Source organism: Micromys minutus (genome assembly GCF_963924665.1).
Source record: "Micromys minutus genome assembly, chromosome: 14".
Lineage (NCBI taxonomy): Eukaryota > Metazoa > Chordata > Mammalia > Rodentia > Muridae > Micromys > Micromys minutus.
In genome coordinates this window covers 822,302-839,785 of record NC_137983.1, presented here as the reverse complement: position 1 = coordinate 839,785, position 17,484 = coordinate 822,302, and the positions used below count along the sequence as shown (strand labels likewise).

The 17,484-nt window shown below is 44.6% G+C and overlaps 1 protein-coding gene across 1 annotated transcript; it reads left to right on the top strand.

Moving 5' to 3' along the window:
• Positions 1 to 1,416: 1,416 nt before the first annotated feature.
• On the top strand, positions 1,417 to 15,662 carry LOC308429653 (uncharacterized protein; the record flags this gene model as incomplete). Its single annotated transcript, XM_080928586.1, has 5 exons — positions 1,417 to 1,522; positions 3,020 to 3,384; positions 11,090 to 11,216; positions 11,393 to 11,453; positions 12,978 to 15,662. The coding sequence occupies 5 exons, from the start codon at positions 1,417 to 1,419 to the stop codon at positions 14,092 to 14,094; spliced, it is 1,776 nt and encodes a 591-aa protein (XP_080784712.1). The 3' UTR covers positions 14,095 to 15,662.
• Between the last annotated feature and the right edge of the window lie 1,822 nt (positions 15,663 to 17,484).

The following is a 17,484-nucleotide window of genomic DNA, read 5'->3' as shown; positions in this document are numbered from 1 at the left end:
GGAAACTACTAGACTCTTGGACTTCCCATTCACAGCTGCCTATTGTTGGGTTAGTTGGACTGCAGACTGTAAGTCGTTACAATAATTTCCTTTACTATAGAGAGACATTCCACAAGCTCTGTGAGTCTAGAGAACCCTGGCTGATACGGGTAGTATATGGGAACCTGTAATGAAGGGGAATCAGTGGAATAGGATCCCAGTCTCTTTTCTATTTGAAAGAATCCAGTTAATGAGAAGGGAACATGTCCCCTGACCAAGCTGTCCACCCTGGAAACTTCTCATAAAGGGAGAAGTGGGGCTGGGATAGGCTGGGGAGGAGAGATTCAGGAGAAGTGGGGCTTGGATAGGCTGGGGAGGAGAGGTTCAGAAGTGGGTCTGGAATAGGCTGGGGAGGAGAGGTTCGGAAGTGGGTCTGGAATAGGCTGGGGAGGAGAGATTCAGGAGAAGTGGGGCTTGGATAGGCTGAGGAGGAGAGATTCAGAAGTGGGGCTTGGATAGGCTGGGGAGGAGAGGTTCAGAAATGGGACTGGGATAGGCTGGGAGGAGAGGTTAAGGAGATGCTGTGGCAGAGTAGCAACAGGGTGAGGGTGATGAGGGTGAGGTGTTTTTGGAACTAAAAGGAATGGAGGAATCACCTGGTTTGGGCTTCATAGCCAGGAAGTTGGATGGGGCAACAGGAAAAACAGAGGGGGTTGGCTTGGGGCAGAGATAGAAGGCTTGGGCAGATGGAATGACTTTCCATTTCCTTGATAGTCCACAGTAAATGTAAACATCCCAAATGATATTGGAATCCAGGGTGCCATTAGGTACCTATTTGGACTAGTTATCTCAGGAATATTGAGACCAAATTCTATTTCAAAAGTGAATAAGTCTGGGACCTTGTATATTGAGTGCCAGGAGGAGGGAGTAGAGGGTAGTGACAACTTTCTTTTAAAAACAGAAATATAAGAATATGTTATCATTTTAATCCCAGGTGTGAGAGATGGAGCTGCTTCAGATTGTCCACAGCAGCTATGATTTTCTTCATGCTCAGGCAGGGGCGTGATCTTGCCAGCAGGAGACAGTTTCTGTAATTGTGTGACACTTGGAATTCTGGGAACTTTTCAGAGGATATCTAAATGCTAGGGCCCTGAGAGGGGTCAGTTGTTGACTGGCTGTTGGTTGGTTCCTGTTGGTCATGGTTTGTTAAGTAGTCATGCACAAAGAAGAAACAAGAAGAGGAAGAAATTAGCTATCCTGATGACAAACTTGGCCCCAAGGAACTCACATTAATGTTGCCCCCTTTCCCTTCTATCCTTTTCTCTCTCTATCTAATGTTGGGGGTTGATAGGGTGAAAAAGCACATAGAGGAGTGGAAGAAAGAACCCACAAATTAGCAAAGACAGCAGAGATTTTTTTAAGGTATCCCAAGGAGAAATGAGAGGTGATGACACCATCCCCATAGATGAGAGAGATATCACAGATGCACCTGTTGAGGGCATCCCCAAAACTCAGAGAGGACCAAAAGAAGACCAACTGAAAAGTAGGTCATCACCACACTTGATCATCCAAGGAGACTCAGTACCTCATACTAGGGCTTTCGAGTGAAGCCAGTGGGTGAAAAGCCACGCTCAGGAATGAGGTCTCGTCTGAAGGACGAGTTGGGGATGGGGTTGGGGGAAAGGGCCAACCATAGCCTTGAAGACTGTGCCTGGTGGTATCTCTGCAGTCTCCACTCTTCAGAAAGACGGCTGTCCTCCCAATGTTCTTAGAAGAGGCCCCAGACCTTAGGGTGTGGAGACCACTGACTCCATGATAGAATTGGCATTCAGGCTGTAAAACTCAGCACAGACAGAACCACCTGCCGAAACTAAAACAAAACCCTAATCTATCAAAGCCTAGGGTTCTGGGAAAGTCTCTAAATGTACAAAGCTCGGGTTTGGCTTCTATAGTTTCACTTCAGGCTAATCGGTCTTGCTAACCAAAGCATATTGACCTAGGACATGGTTTTTGTGTTTAAAAGCTCACCCTGAGAAAGGCTCTCAGGACTATACTGGGATCCTAAACACCCAGTGTTGTAACCAACCAATTAATAAAGACATTCTATCGGTATAACCCACATCTGAGAAACCTTCTCTGGCTAATGACCCACAACATTCTGATTAAAGAACAAGTCTGCTTCTGGAGTTTCCTATCTGCTTCCTGATTATTTCCAAGTCACCTCCACCAGTCCCTATTGAACAGGGAACCTTATCAGCAATGCTGAACAGAAGGAACACAGGGCATCTAAAGTACATCCCAGACTGAGCACAGTGGCTTTGGGAGTGATAACCACAGCCCTGGGTTGTGGGAATGGGTTTTGGGGTTGGGGGGACACAATGGCATAAGAAATAAGAAGGGACGGGGGTGGGGATGAGGGACTTGACTCCCTCACTGCTCTGGCCACAGCTATGACGTTGACAAATCTGATCCTGGCCTTGTCCTGAGAGAGCCCCGATTTAGAACTTCCACCAGGCCTTAGGGAGGATCCTTGAGTCTTCCTCCCTGTCTAGCCAATTATCCAGCCACTTGGGGATAGGGAGGGTCCTTGAACCCCCCTCACACACACTTCCTGCCCAGCCAATTAACGTAAGGGTCACCAGGACAACCAATCATTATGTGCCTAGTTGCTGTTGCTATAATCTGCTCTCAAGAAATTGTATAAAAAACTTATGAAAGAATGAGAAGGCTCTGGGTGCAAGACACCCCAGTGCACTGGAACAATAAACCTCTTGTGTCGAACTCTTCTCATTTGGGGGGGGGGGGGTTTCTCCCTGTAGTTAAGGCTCACTTTGAATCTTACAGTCCTTTCATCTGGCCTTAGATTAAGAAAGCTTTAGATTGGCTCGCCCAACTACAGGTTTCATAGTAACTGGCCTTGAACTCCTAATTCTTCTGCCTCCATCTCCCCAGTGCTGGGATGTCAGGTTGGTTGTGTGTGCCTTTACACTCAATTTTCCTTGAATAAATCTGGTTTTTCTGGTGTCCTTTTTGGAGACAGGGTGTCCTGCAGCCCAGGTTAACCTCTCACTACACAGCCTAGGATTAGCCCGCAACTCCAAATCATTCCTCTACTTTCAGTCAGGCGCACAAGCCCAGTCAGATCTGAGCCAATGGAGTGCTTCTGCGAACCCCAGGCCTGAGCGGCAGTTTCCTGACTACCAGACGCGCGTCCCCAGTCCTGACTCTCAGAGGCCCCAGAGCCAATTGGGATCGCGCACAGCGGAGTCGTCCAATCAGCAGCGGGCAGCGCTCGTCCGCCCGGCGCCGCCATTTTATGCGCTTTCCCTGGCAGCTTCGCAATGCGCATGGTCAGCGGCGGGACGCCCGGCGCCGCGCGCGCAGGCAGGACGGGAGCGCACCATGGTGAGTGCACCGGAGAGACGCGGTGGGAGCGCGGGGCGGAGGAGTTGCTGGCTCTGAGCAGTCGGACGCTCGGAACTTGCCAAGAGTTTGCAAACTGGCCCTGGTGTCGCTTTTCAGAAGCTGCAGCCGAACCGCAGTGTAAAGGGGATCATCATGTATACAAGTGTTCGGGACTACATAGGGTCTTCACTGAGTTAATTTGCTCTTTCAGCTGGTTTTGTGTTCTTTTTGATGTTTTAAATTTACACTTGTTTGTCGGTGTTGGGCCCATGGGGAAGTAATCTGAGCCCAGTCTCTCCTTTCACCTTGTGGGTCTCGGAGGTCGAACGCAAGTCTTAAAGGCTTGGCAGTAAGCGCCTTTTCAGCTGAACCATCGCACCAGCCCCCTCTTCCTTTTTCCTTTATTACTTATTCTAAAGATGCATTTCCTATGTGCATATTCACAAACTTGGTGGGACCGTGTATTCCTAGGATGAGAGGAGGGAAAAAAAACATGAATTTTTGTCCCCAACAGAAAAATCACATCATCTTGGAAAAATTTCCCTTCAGCTACTGTAGGTTTCTCCTTTTCCTGGTGTGCCACAAACAAAAGAGGTAGTGGGGAGAGGCCCACTGTAACCTCCAACTCACTAGTACTACTTCATAACCCTGTGGCAGCTGTCCTACTTAAAGACAGAAACAGGGACCCCGTCCCACAGCAGAAGTGACACCTTGAGAGCAGTCGAAGAATAAATAATACAAGGTGGTCCATCCAGCAGGTCAGGTTATTCAGGGTCCCGAAGAGGCCTTCCTCCTGAAAGTCATGGGGGTGAGAGAGAAAGGAAGCCAAGCGCGCAAAGAACGACAAGAGTCAGTCTGAATGGTGTCAAGGCTTCATTGAGGGTTTGGTGCTTACAGCTTATGTGGGCTGGGCAGAAAGGGGGAAGCAGGGTGCAGTGGAGTTTTTACAGCATCTATGTGATAAGGAAAAGGGTGAAGCTGCAGTTGCTGATTAACAGTCAGGTATGTGTTCCAGGATATCTTATCTTGCCACCTGACAGCTAATCCCGGCAGAACCTCATTGTGGTGTTTCTTGGAAAGTTCAGGCTCTCATGGGTGGGGTGTAGGTACAACTCCTCGTACAGCATTGACCAGTTCTAAGGTGGCTGCTGTGCATGGTTCTTAAGCATGGTTCTCAGGCATGGCTCCCTACAACAAGGCATGTTGGTACAAAAAACACAACTCGAACTTGCCTCAAAAAGGAGTACAGGCATAGTTTATTGAGTGGCCATGACTGGGGTCCCCAAACACCCCTCTATGTCCCACTGTGGTAATGGTTACATGAGTGCTGGAGACCTTTAATCCTAACATTCAGGAGACAACTCAGATCTCTGAGTTCGGAGCCAGCCTGTCTGCAGAGTAAGTTCCAGAACAGCCAGGGCTACACAGAGGAACCCACCTTGAAAATGCCTTAAAAAAGGGGAGGGGGAGGTGTTTATCAAAGGTATCAGTGGGGGCCAAAGGGAACTCAATGCTGGAGGTTTCTGATGTTGTATGTGTTGTGTGTAACATTCTCAGATATTCTGGGTTTGCTGGAAGCTCATAGTTGACTAGAAGATTTACAAGAATTTTAATAATTTCAAGGAGCCAAAAATAAGCTTTCAATAATTTAAACTCTCCATAATCTTTTGAGTGGACACATATGGGTGCATGGGAACTGAACCTAGGTCTTCTAGAAAAGCAACGTGCTGAGTTATCTCTCCAGTCTCACTGTGTGGCCCTGGAACTCCGGCCTGGGACTTCAGAGATCCTCCTTCCTCTGACTTCCAGGTGCCACCAATAAAGGTGTGGTCACTCCTCTCCAGGACCTTCAAGATAAGCAGTCACTTAGGCCTCAGAATCCTTAACATAGGTCCCTGTTCTCTCCCACCACCACCCCCCCTCTCTCTCTATATATATAGATATATATATATCCCTCTCTATCTCTGTTTCTTCTCCCTCCTTTCTTCCTTTTCTCCCTCTCCACTTCCTCTTGAGAACTTTAGTTCTCAGGAGTTACCTGAACCCTAGATAATTCCAGACCTCCTTAAACCCCCAGGTGCCCAGCACTGGCCAAAAGGCAGTATCTGAGGCTCACCCTTTCTCTGCTAGACTGAAAGCTGGTGAGCCCCAGTCACCTCATTCCCTGATCTTAAGGGTAGCTGTAAAGAAGGGCCTCAACCTGGGGGTGGGCTAAAGGTCTCAGAACTCATTTTTAAGGATTTTTAAAATCTTTTTATTAAATTATTGTATTTATTTACATTCCAAATGTTGCCCCCTTCCCAGAGTTCTTCACTCCCTCCCCCTTCCCTTTGCCTCTGAGAGGGTCACACACACACACACACCAGAGCTTCTCCCTTCCCTGGGGGCATCAAATCTCTATAAGATTAACATATGCCCAGGAGTTGTATAACTAAGTCTTCAGATAGAACTATTTCCAATTTTCTGAGGAACCTCCAAATTGATTTCCAGAGTGGTTGTACCTGTTTGCAATCCCACCAGCAATGGAACAGTGTTCCTCTTTTTCCAAATTCTCTCCAACAGGCGCTGTCACCTGAGTTTTTGATCTTAGCCATTCTAACTGGTGTCAGGTGGAATCTCAGGGTCACTTTGATTTGCATTTCCCTGATGACTAAGGATGTTGAGCATTTCTTTAAGTGCTTCTCAGCCATTTGAGATTCCTCTGTTGAGAATTCTGTTTAGCTTTGTACCCCATTTTTTAACTGGGTTATTTGGGTTTGTTTGTTTGTCTTTATAGTCTAACTTGAGTTCTTTATATATTTTGAATATTAGCCCTCTATCAGATGTAAGGTTAGTGCAGATTTTTTTCCCCCAATCTGTAGGTTGCTGGTTTGTCCTATATTTAGTGTCCTTTGCCTTACAGAAGCTTTTTAGACTCATGGAATCCCATTTGTAAATTGTTGTTCTTAGAGTCTGAGCATTGGTGTGCAGTTTAGGAAATTTCCCCCTGTGCTAGTGTTCAAGACTATTTCCCTCTATTAGATGCAGCTTCTATTAGATAAGCTTGATTCAGTTGGGCTTGAGCTTTGTGCATGAATATGGATCAATTTGCTTTCTTCTATATGCTCACCTCCAGTTAGATCAACACCATTTGTTGAAAATGCTTTCTTTTTTTTGGTTTTGGCTTCTTTGTCAAAGATCAGGTGACCATAGGTGTGTGGGTTTGTTTCTGTACCTTCAGTTCTATTCCATTGATTGACCTGCCTGTCTCTGTACCAGTACCATACTGTTTTTTATCACTCACTATTGCTTTGTTGTAGAGCTTGAGGTCAGGGATGGTGATTACTCCAGAAGTTTTTATTGTTGAGAATTATATTGCCTATCCTGGGTTTTTTGTTTTTCCAAACGAAGTTGAGAATTGCTCTTTTCATGTCTGAAGAATTGTATTGGAGTTTGATGGGCATTGCATTAAATCTATAGATTGCTTTTGGTAAAATGGCCATTTTTACTATGTTAACCCTACCAATCAATGAGCATGGGAGATCTTTCCACCTTCTGATGTCTTCTTCAATTTCTTTCTTCAGGGACTTGAAGTTTTTGTCCTACAGGCATTACACTTGCTTGGTTAGAATTACACCAAGATATTTTATATTATTTGTGGCTATTGTGAAGGGTGTTGTCTCCCTAATTTCTTTCCCAGCCCATGTATCATTTGTAGAAAGGAAAGCTACTTAGAGTAAATTTTATATCCAGCCACTTTGCTGAAGTTAGTTATTAGTGTAGAAGTTCTCTGGGAGAATTTTGGTAGTTACTTATGTATACTGTCATATCATCCACAAATAGTGATACCTTGATTTCTTCCTTTTCAATTTGTATCCCCTTGATCTCCTTTTGTTGTCTAATTGCTCTGGCTAGAATTTCAAGCACTATATTGAATAGTTAGGGAGACAGTGGGCATCCTAGTCTCTGATTTTAATGGGACTGCTTCAAGTTTCTCTCCATTTAATTTGATGTTGGCTGTTGGTTTGCTGTATATTGCTTTTATTATGTTTAGGTATGCGCAATGAATTCCTGATCTCACCAAGATTTAAACATGAAGGAGTGTTGTATTTTGTCCAAGGCTTTTCAGCATCTAATGAAATGATCATGTGATTTTAATCTTTGAGTTTGTGGATCACATTGAAGGATATATATATCCCTGCATCTCTAAGTTTGAGGATAACCAAGGCTACACAGAGAAACCCTGTCTCAAAACAACAACACTAAATAAGTAAAAAAATAAAATAATGAGTAGAAGTTGTGGCCTTCCTTGGAAGATGTGTAGGAAGGGAAACCTGCTCTGAAGTGAGTCAGCTACACACATACCCGATGTGCTTGTGTACATGCGTGCACACCGGTACCAACAGGCCACAAGAGGATATTGGGTCCCCTGGAGTTGGAGTTTTTGATGTTTGTTGTTGAGGTTCAGGAATTGGCATACAAACCATGCGCACACTGATCTTAGTGAAGCAAGACTGGTTTATTGAACATACACTGGGATGTAGGACCACAGAAAAGGACCCCAGAGCCTAACTGTAGTACCAGTCTGTTCTTAAGGAAGGCAAAGATTCAGAGGGCAAGGGTGGAGGCAGCACTGCATTTGGCTAACTAGACAAAGTATTATCAGCTAGCCTTTAAGCTGATTGGTCCTAAGTGAGGTAAGAGGTTGTGGACGAGTGAACAGGGCAGTTTCAGAGCATAGAGTTAACAGAGCATAAGCAATACCACCACAGTGTTACGGCCTTTTAGGAATTTTCAGTGTAAGCTATGGATAATTATTTCTGGGAAGTGGAGTCTAAGAACCTGAATTTAATTTCTCCTTATGAGCAAAATGGAGGCTAAATGCAAAATGGCCACAGTTATGTTAAAACGAACAGGCCTCAACAGTTGTGAGCCAACATGTAGCTGCGAACCTGAACCCTCTGCAAGAGCAGCAAGTGCTTCTAACCACTGAGCCATCCCTCCAGCCCCCTGAAAAATTTTAATGGCAAGTATATGTGGGTATATCCAGTGCCCACAGTCTAGAAGAGAGTGTTGGAGCCCCTAGAATGACGGGCAGTGTGAAGCTGCTGTGAGTGCTGAGAACTGACTGGGGTCCTCCGTAAGAGCTCCCATCTTCTAGCTACCTCATGTGTATGAATGTGTGCCTGCATGTCTGTGTGGGCATCATGCACATGCCGGAATCTTCCAAGACCAGAATGGCACATCAGATCCCCTGGAATTGGACTTACAGATAGTTGTGAGCTGCCATGTGGGTGCCAGAAACCAAACCTAGGTCCTTTGCGAGAGCAGTCTGAATGTTGACTGCTGAGCATAGCTCCAGCCCATGTCCCCCCCCCCCCTTCTTCCTTTATTTTCTTCTTTTCTCTCTCTAAGAGTTATCTCTGTTTTATGTGTTTGGTTTGTATGCATGCATGTACACTAGTTGCGTGCCTGATTCCCACAGAGGTCAAAAGAGCAATGGATCCCCTGAAGTTACAAGGAGTTGTGAGCTACCACATGGGTCCTGGGAACGGAACCCAGGTTGCCTAAAAAGAACTAGTGCTCTTAACTGCTGTGCTATCTCTCTTCACCCACATATACCCTTAACTTGTTGTCTGCAGGGCTGGAGGGGAATGACAGTGGCAAGCAGCTTTTACCTGCTGAGCCATCTCACCAGGTCTCAGGGCCATCTGTAATAACACCCGTCTCCTGGCCTACTCTCATGACCCTTTCAACGGAATTCCAGGTACCACCCGGGCCAGACAAGAAATACATCTAATCTTCAGAGTATGGACTCTGATAGTGACATCGGCTGCTTTCCTGGGTAGATTTCCTCTGTAGAGATTCTGTTTTAGTCAAGCAGGTGAGAATTTATTATTCCTGTCAAGCCGTACAGAACAGGCCTGCAGCCCCAGCATTCAGAAGCATGAGGTAGGATTTAAGGCCAGCCTGGGCTACAGAGTAAGTTCTAGGACTGTTTGCATTACATACTGAAAGCTTACCTCCAAAATTATTTCATGTTATGATGTAAGATTTTGGTTTTATTGGTTGGATCTTTGGTGGGAAGAATGTGGACTGAAGCCAACAGGCACCTCTTACAACCTGGGCTGGCCTTGAACCTTCATTCATCCTATCAATAACCTCTACTAATCTCAATTTTAGTATATTGTTTTTTTCTGAGAACTGGTTAATTACAGTCAAGTTATTAAATATGTATGCCTGGAATTGTTCATAATATTCTTTTGTGGTCCCTTTAATTTCAACAAGATCATGTTCACTGGAATGTCTTTTCTCGTGGATATTGGTTATTTCTAGATTATCTTATTTGTGTGTGTGCATAAGGAGGTCAGAGGACACTTAGAAATCAGTTTTTACTTTCCACTGTGGGTCCCAGGAATTGAACTCAGATCATCAAGCTTGGCTGCAAGCACCTTTACCTGCTGAGCCTTCTCTCCTTTTTTAGTTTGACTAGTTGAATTTTATTAATCTCACCCATCTTTTCAAGGAACAGGATTTTCCTTTTGTTGTTTTCTTGAATTCTATTTCTCCTGGTCTTTTTTTAAAAGATTTTTATTTTAATTTTGGGAGGAGGGTGCTAGATACTGTGGAGGTGGAATCAGAAGAGGTGTGAAACAGCAGGTGCTCTCAGGAGCAGAGCCACCCCCACCCACTGTTACCATCACTCACCTGTGTTGTTGAGCTAACCCTGTTTAGAAACAGACCTAAGGGTTTGGTGCAATGGCGTTGTTTCATCTCTTGTAGTTTCTCTCAAGCTTCTGCATACTTCGTCTGCAGTAATCAGGTAGCCCCTGCTCCTTTCAGTCAGTGCTGGAAGCACATATCTCCAGATTTTTTCATTTCAGCTCAGTTCCAATGTCCATTTCATGGTAGGACAGTCACAGCTGCAAGATCATGATGGAGCTGGTCACCTGTGAAATGATTGGTTTTATGTGTCTGTGTGTACCATGTGTGTACAAGTGCCCTGGGAAGGCAGAAGAGGGCACTGGATGCCCTGAGCTGGAGTTATGGTGTTTGTAAACTGCCTGAAGTGGATGCCGGGAACTGAACTTCTTACTCAAGAGCCACCCCTTCTGCCCCATTTAATCTTAAAGTAATTACATTATAATTCTGAGATCAAGTGATAGGCGAAGAGATGGAGGCTGTTTGTATAACATTGAACTGACATTTGAATATACTTATAAGTTAAAGCATACTTGGGAATATGTATAAACTGTAAAATAATTAACATATATTAATTCACATGTATAATTTTCCATGGTGGCAATATTTGCAACTTAATCTCATATTGGTTGTGTAGCATCTAATGCATTCTTATTTATTAATAAGAGCATCTGTCTGGGGGAGTTGTGCCATGCCATTTGTGTGGAGGTCAGAGAACAATTTACGGGAGTCATTTCTCTCCTACCATGTGGCTTCCAGGGACTGAGCCACTGCCCGTTCATTGTTCAATCTTTCCTAAGTTGCTTTTGGTCACAGTTGTTATCACAGCCACAGAAATCAAACTAGAACCCAATTTGTTGCTTAAAATCACAGTTGCAGTATGGGAGACAGTGCAGACAGTACGTCTGAGTACCAGGCTCTGGAACTGGTTGAAGTCAGCGTTATCTCTAAGGCTGATATCAGGGGAGAAAAGTACCAGGTGCTGCCAGTCTCCTTACCCGCAGTGATGTATGGGATGTTTCAGGCCTCAGTGAGCTTTGAGGACGTGGCTGTGCGCTTCACCCAAGAAGAGTGGGCTCTGCTGGATCCTTCCCAGAAGACTCTCTGTGGAGACGTGATGCTGGAGACCTGCAGGAACCTGACTTCTGTAGGTGAGCCTGATCCCTGGCTTCGCTCACTAAGTGAGCAGGGCGCTGATTTGGAATGAAGGTGGATGCACCACAGTCAGAGTCGGCCTCGGAACATCAGCGATTGCACTGAGCTAGTCTATGAGCTTGTTATACGTGTCCATTAATTTTATCTTAATTGTTCTATATCTGTATTTTAGGCATAAACTGGGAATGCTGGGATTTGGAAGCTTATTTCAGAAGTCTAGAGAGAAATCTGAGGTAATGAATACCCACAAAGAAGTAGCTGTGTCCCTCGAGAATTATTGGGAAAATATTTAAAACAGCGTCAATTCAGACTACTTATTAGCTCTGAAACTGAATATCTGTGTGCTGTAGATAGATATTTGGGGTCTGAAGATTACTTTATGTAGGAACAATATTAAGACATTCCAGCTGGGGCCAGGATACCATGCAAATCTGGCAACCTAATTTTGATCCTTGAAGCCTTTAAGTATAAAACAAGATCTCTTAAGATAATTCAGATAAATAGTGCTTCAATACTAGCTATGATAGCTAAAGGTAGCTCATTGGTACTTGCTGCTTTTAAAGAGTACCCAAGTTTGGTCCCCTTGGGATCCGGCAGCTCACGACACAGCACCCTCTTGTGGCCTTTGTTGCATGTGCATTCACATGTACAGACACACATACACTGACTTTTCAGATTTGCCAAAATACCACCAAAATGGCCTCTGGCTTAGTCTCTATTTTGTCTAAAGCCTCTTGAGCTGGGCCTCCATAGTCCACTTTCTTTCAGCTGTCTTCCAGCCTCCTACTAGGATGGCCATAAGTCCCACTTAGAGCATTCAACCACTTTCCTATTCCAGAGTCCCAAAGGCAGCAGTCAGGCCTGTCACAGTGATGCCCAGTCCCTGGTGCCAACTGCTGCCTTAGTTACACTCTATGGCTGTGAAGATGCCATGATCAAAGCAGCTGATTTTTTGAAAAGGAAGGGAAAAAAAAAACATTTACTTGAGGGCTTGCTTTGGTTTTACAGGGTGAGTCCATAACCTCACTGAGGGGAGCTTGGCAGCCATCAGACAGGCATGGTGCAGAAAGCAGTAGCTGAAAGCTTACATCGGATCCGTAGGTACATAGCATAGAGGAGACTTCAAAGCCCCTACCCCACCCGAAGTAACACACTTCCAACAAAACCACACCTAATCCTTCCTAAGCAATGTACCAGTAGTGACCAGTCATTCAAATACATGAGCCTTGGAGCCCATTCTCACTCAAACTACTGCATGCATGTCATTAAAATAATATATAAATAACACTAGATCTTAAAAAGCAATAATAGTAGCTGTGGTCCAGCGTCTTTCCGACCCTTAAATGCCCTGCATGCGTGGCTTGACCAGGAACCCTGGCTGGGCTGCAGGCCGTGAGGCAAGGATAAACGTGTAAAGGAAGGCTGGAGGGGGTGGGCGAGTGCACTCTGGAGAGGCACCATCTGTGCAACAGCTGGAACCTGAGCACTTGTGGTGTGCAGGCACCTGTACAGACGGCCAGCGCTAGGCTTTGCTGTCCTCACCAGTCACACAAGGCCATGCCGTGTCAGTGCCTGCATTTCCCTCAGGATGTTACTCTCCCCTCACATATTCCCTCCAGGCTTCCTCGTCTGCCCACCCTTCAGAGCATAAACACCTACATTGCCTTGTGAATGGTCCCAGTGTAAATCTAATATCTACTCACAAGTACAAAATCATTGATAAGCAAACTTACAGTTGTATTTCTCAATTTTTACAGAGTCCAAGTGGTAAAGAGAAACCGTGAACTTACAAACAGTGGCCCATGTGGAGGAGCAGTTGCCCAGCCAAAGCTTCCTGAATGTCACACCATTACTGAGTCACCCCTGAAGAATCACACTGCATCCAACTCTAAATACAGACCATGTGACTATCAGAAATATGTAAAGAAATACTATGTATGTAAAATATGTGATAAAGCCTTTACGTGCCTTAGCTCCCTTAAAAAACATAAAAAGACCCACACTGGAGAGAATCCATATAAATGTAAGTATTGTGAGAAAGCCTTCAGTTACCGCCACTGTGTTGAAAGGCATATGCTAACTCACAATTCAGACAGGCATAAATGCAAGGTGTGCAGAGAAACATTCCCTAATGCTGTTGCCCTTAGGGAACATAAAACAATTCATTCTGGAGAGATACCTGAATGTAAGGAATGTGGAAGAACGTTCTGGACTTCCAGTTCCCTAGACATGCATAAGAGGCTTCACACAACAGAAAAACTTTATGAATGTAAACACTGCGGGAAAGCCTTCATGAGTTACTGTTCTTTTCAGCTGCATAAAAGGACTCATACTGGGGAGAAACCTTATGAATGTAAGGAATGTGGGAAGACCTTCAGACATTCCAGCCACGTTCAAGCACATAAGCGAATCCATACTGGAGAGAAGCCTTATGAATGTGTGCAGTGCGGGAAGACGTTCACTTCTGGCCACTGTGCGAGAAGACATCTAGGGACCCACAGTGGAGCCTGGCCTTACAAGTGTGAGGTGTGTGGGAAAGCGTACCCCTATATCTATTCCCTTCGAAACCACAAAAAAAGCCACAGTGAAGAAAAACTTTATGAATGTAAACAGTGTGGGAAAGCCTTTAAATACATTTCTTCTTTACGCAACCATGAGACCACTCACACTGGCGAGAAGCCTTATGAATGTAAGGAATGTGGGAAAACCTTCAGTTGTTCCAGTTACATTCAGAATCACATGAGAACACACAAACGGCAGTCCTATGAGTGTAAGGAGTGTGGTAAGGTGTTCTCATATTCCAAAAGTCTTCAGAGACACGTGGCTACACACAGTGTGGAGAGGAATAGTTTTAAATATAACTTAGATGCTTAGATATATAGAAGAGCTTCTCATTAAAAAAAATCAGTGGAAACCAAGCCTGTGAGCACAGTATGTGCGCCAATGTCAGCACATGCCTCCTCTTGGTGTGCCAGAAGCTTCGGGAAGCATCCCAGCTCTGAGGACTTACTGAAGATGACTTCCCCATAGAGAACTTGGGAAAGCTTTCTGACCAGCCTTGCTAGCCCACATGGGAAGACATGGTGAAGAGAGAGAGAAATCTATGTGTGGCTCTCACTTTTCCTTGAGTTTTGGCAGTGTGGGAAAGACTTTAGTAACGTGCAGCCTTATTGTGTGTGCAAAACCACCACAGATCCAAACTGTTAGTGGAGGACATCGTTGGACTCTTACCAAGTTAACGAATGTTTTCCAACCCATGCAATAAGTTGCCAAATCTCATGAGTCTAAGAAGTATAAAACCTGCTGATCCCCTAGAAGCCACCGTGGGAAACATGATGGTGTCCTGTGGTTTCTCTCAGTAGCTCACTGCTAATGTGTCAGTATACTGTGGATTTCTGATTCTTAGTCACTAGTTCTGTTGCTATTTTAGGGTTTAGTTTTGTTTTACAATTTCAAAAGTGCATTCTCTCAATTATATGTACCCCAAGTCATCCCTGTCCCCCTCCCACCTTCATGTTCATTCCCCACCCCATCCCCCACCTGTTTGTAACCCATTATCTGATGCACGTAGCCAAAGCTACGTGTTAAAGAATGAAACAGCTGCGCTCTGTCCAGAAGGCAGCACCTGCCACACCAACCCCAGTAGATTCTGTGTGACAAGATCCACAGACTGAGGCCTTAGACTCCAAAGGGAGAGGGTCTCCTGGAAGCGGTTGTGGAACTCTAGCCAGAGAAAAAGATTGAGCCATAGTTCTCATGGCAGTCTGTCTGCGTTATCTTCTGTTCCTTCTCTATATTTACGAGATGTTCCTGATAGCCGGGGCTGAGTATTTAAGTGAGAAAATTGGATTAGAAGCCACTCCTTGAGATGGAGTCACTGGTTATGACCTCTGAGAGATTCAACACTTTGCTTCATAATCATTTACATAATTAATTACAAATAATACTTTGGTGAAAACCCTCCCAACAATATATGAACTTGTATGGCTGTGCATGTGTAGATGAGGTTGGCTCTGACATTTTGGTATAGAAAGCATTGTTTAAGTTCAGTTTTAAATGGAACTTTGAGGATTTTGAATAAGAGAAGCTAGATGTTAGATTACCCATAAAAATTTATTAACTTGATCAGGACCTGGGTCATAACCAAGTGCCCTGAAGACCTTTTCAGCCTGCTCCTGGAAGTTTGCCATTAACTGTAAGTGATTTTATATCCTTTGTTCTGTTTAGTGACAATGATGTTATCTGTTCCATTCATAATTGATTGTTTGAGCTCACTGTTTAGGAAATGTAATACCTGAATGATTTTGTATTTTCTTGTGCCAGGTGATTATAATTCTTTGTAGCTGCTTCAATGGACACATCTTTTAGAATTGTAATACCTGTTTCTCTTGCATAAAAACACCTGTGTGAAAGCTGCAAAATACACTCATTCTCAAACTGCCTCTTTCTGTTTGTCACCTCTGAATCCTTATCTACCTAGTTTTCGAGGACCCACATTCCAAGGAACCCCATACCCAGCTGGGGTGGTCTGTGGCAGGCACATTCTCTGTCCTCAGCTCCGATATCTTTCGTCCCCCTTTGTGGGTTTTAAGCAGTTGTTTCTGGGTGGTTTTAATATCTTTATTGGGAGCAGAGTGAGTCATGCTGAAATACCCATGTTCATCTGAAACTACCTGGTTCTAGTTTCAGTCTCCAGTCTAAGTGGGACCATAGCTGTCTGCCAAGATTTCCAGACTATGTGCGTATTTAATGTGTCTTTTCCTTGACAACAAAATTTCATTTGTGCATCTTAACAAAGTTCGATCCTACAAGTAAAATGAAATGCATTTCAAGGGCTGGCAGGGTGGCTGGGTGGTTAAGGTGCTTGCTGCCTACCCTGACGACTTGAGTTCAAGTCCTTGAAAAGGTAAAAAGAACTGTCTCCTATAAGCTGCCTTCTGACCTCAACACATGCCATGGCAGTGTGTATATAACAAGATAAAAATGCAGTCCAAGTTTGCATATATTTAATTTTTTTTAAAGATTTATTTTTATTTTATTTATATGTGTGTACACTGTAGCTGTCTTCAGACACACCAGAAGAGGGCATCAGATTCTATTACAGATGGTTGTGAACCACCATGTGGTTGCTGGGAATTGAACTCAGTACCTCTGGAAGAGCAGTCAGTTCTCTTAGCCGCTGAGCCATCTCTCCAGACCCTTAGTTTTCATTTTTAAATAAAATCATGTTTAAGTACTTTTGTGGCTAATGGACCAGTAAATTTGTCTAGTTTGTAGAGACTCTTCTGTACTGTATGGAAGCATCACCTGTTGGCCTGTTATTAGCTTAGGCAAATATAGGTGGGAGTTCTGGCAGGGAGAGTGGATTCTGGGATAGAGTCAGGCGCAGGAGGAGATGATGGAGATAGTCACATGAACTGAGGCGGGACAACTAGCCAGGTGGCATGGCTTAGAATGCAATAAAGGGTTAATTCAGCTACAAGCTAGAAGCCCAAGCTCATAGCCTAGGTAATGACTCATCACAGTCATTTCGGGAACTTAGGCACAGCTGGGAAAGCCTGCAGTTACACCAGATTTTGTCACTGGCTCGTTATGGCTGTACTTTATCATTTTAATATATTTCCTGTTTGTTTTCTAACATAAATTGCACTTTTCAGCACAAAGTTTACTCAGTCATTCTAAAATAGTATTGTTTCGTATGCTCGTTATGTTGGTTATGATGGGGGAGGGTGTGTGTGCATGTGTTCACGTGCCAGGAGAGAGCATTGGACCCCTGCATGCCACCTGACACAGGTGCTGGGCTCCCTCCAGCCCCACCGGCATCCACATGGGGAAACGCTCTCACTTAGCTATAGTGGTGCCTCAGATGTGTGTCTCTGGGTCCAACATGACCACTGTGGAGCTGTTTGCTCATGAATGTTGCTTTGAAATTTGACTTTCCCAAGGGAGTCATTCAACGTTTAGTGGCCCTGGTTTCAGGTCCCCAGCACCCCCTCTATCCCATCCTCACTTGGAAGCAGCCTTTTGCATCCCTCCCCCCCCCCCCAATAAATTCAAGGTCTATTTTGTGGTGTGGTTTTTGCAGGGAGTGTGGGAATGAAGCCTGGGTCATGTTGGATATCTGTCATTTCTGGGACACCCAGAGAGAAAGGGGCAGTGGAGAGAAGAGAGGATGTGGTTGGAAGCGTCCTCCCCTCTGGGTGGTTTGAGTAGGTTTGGTCTCCATAGAATCACGTGTTTGAATATTTGGCCCATAGGGAGTGC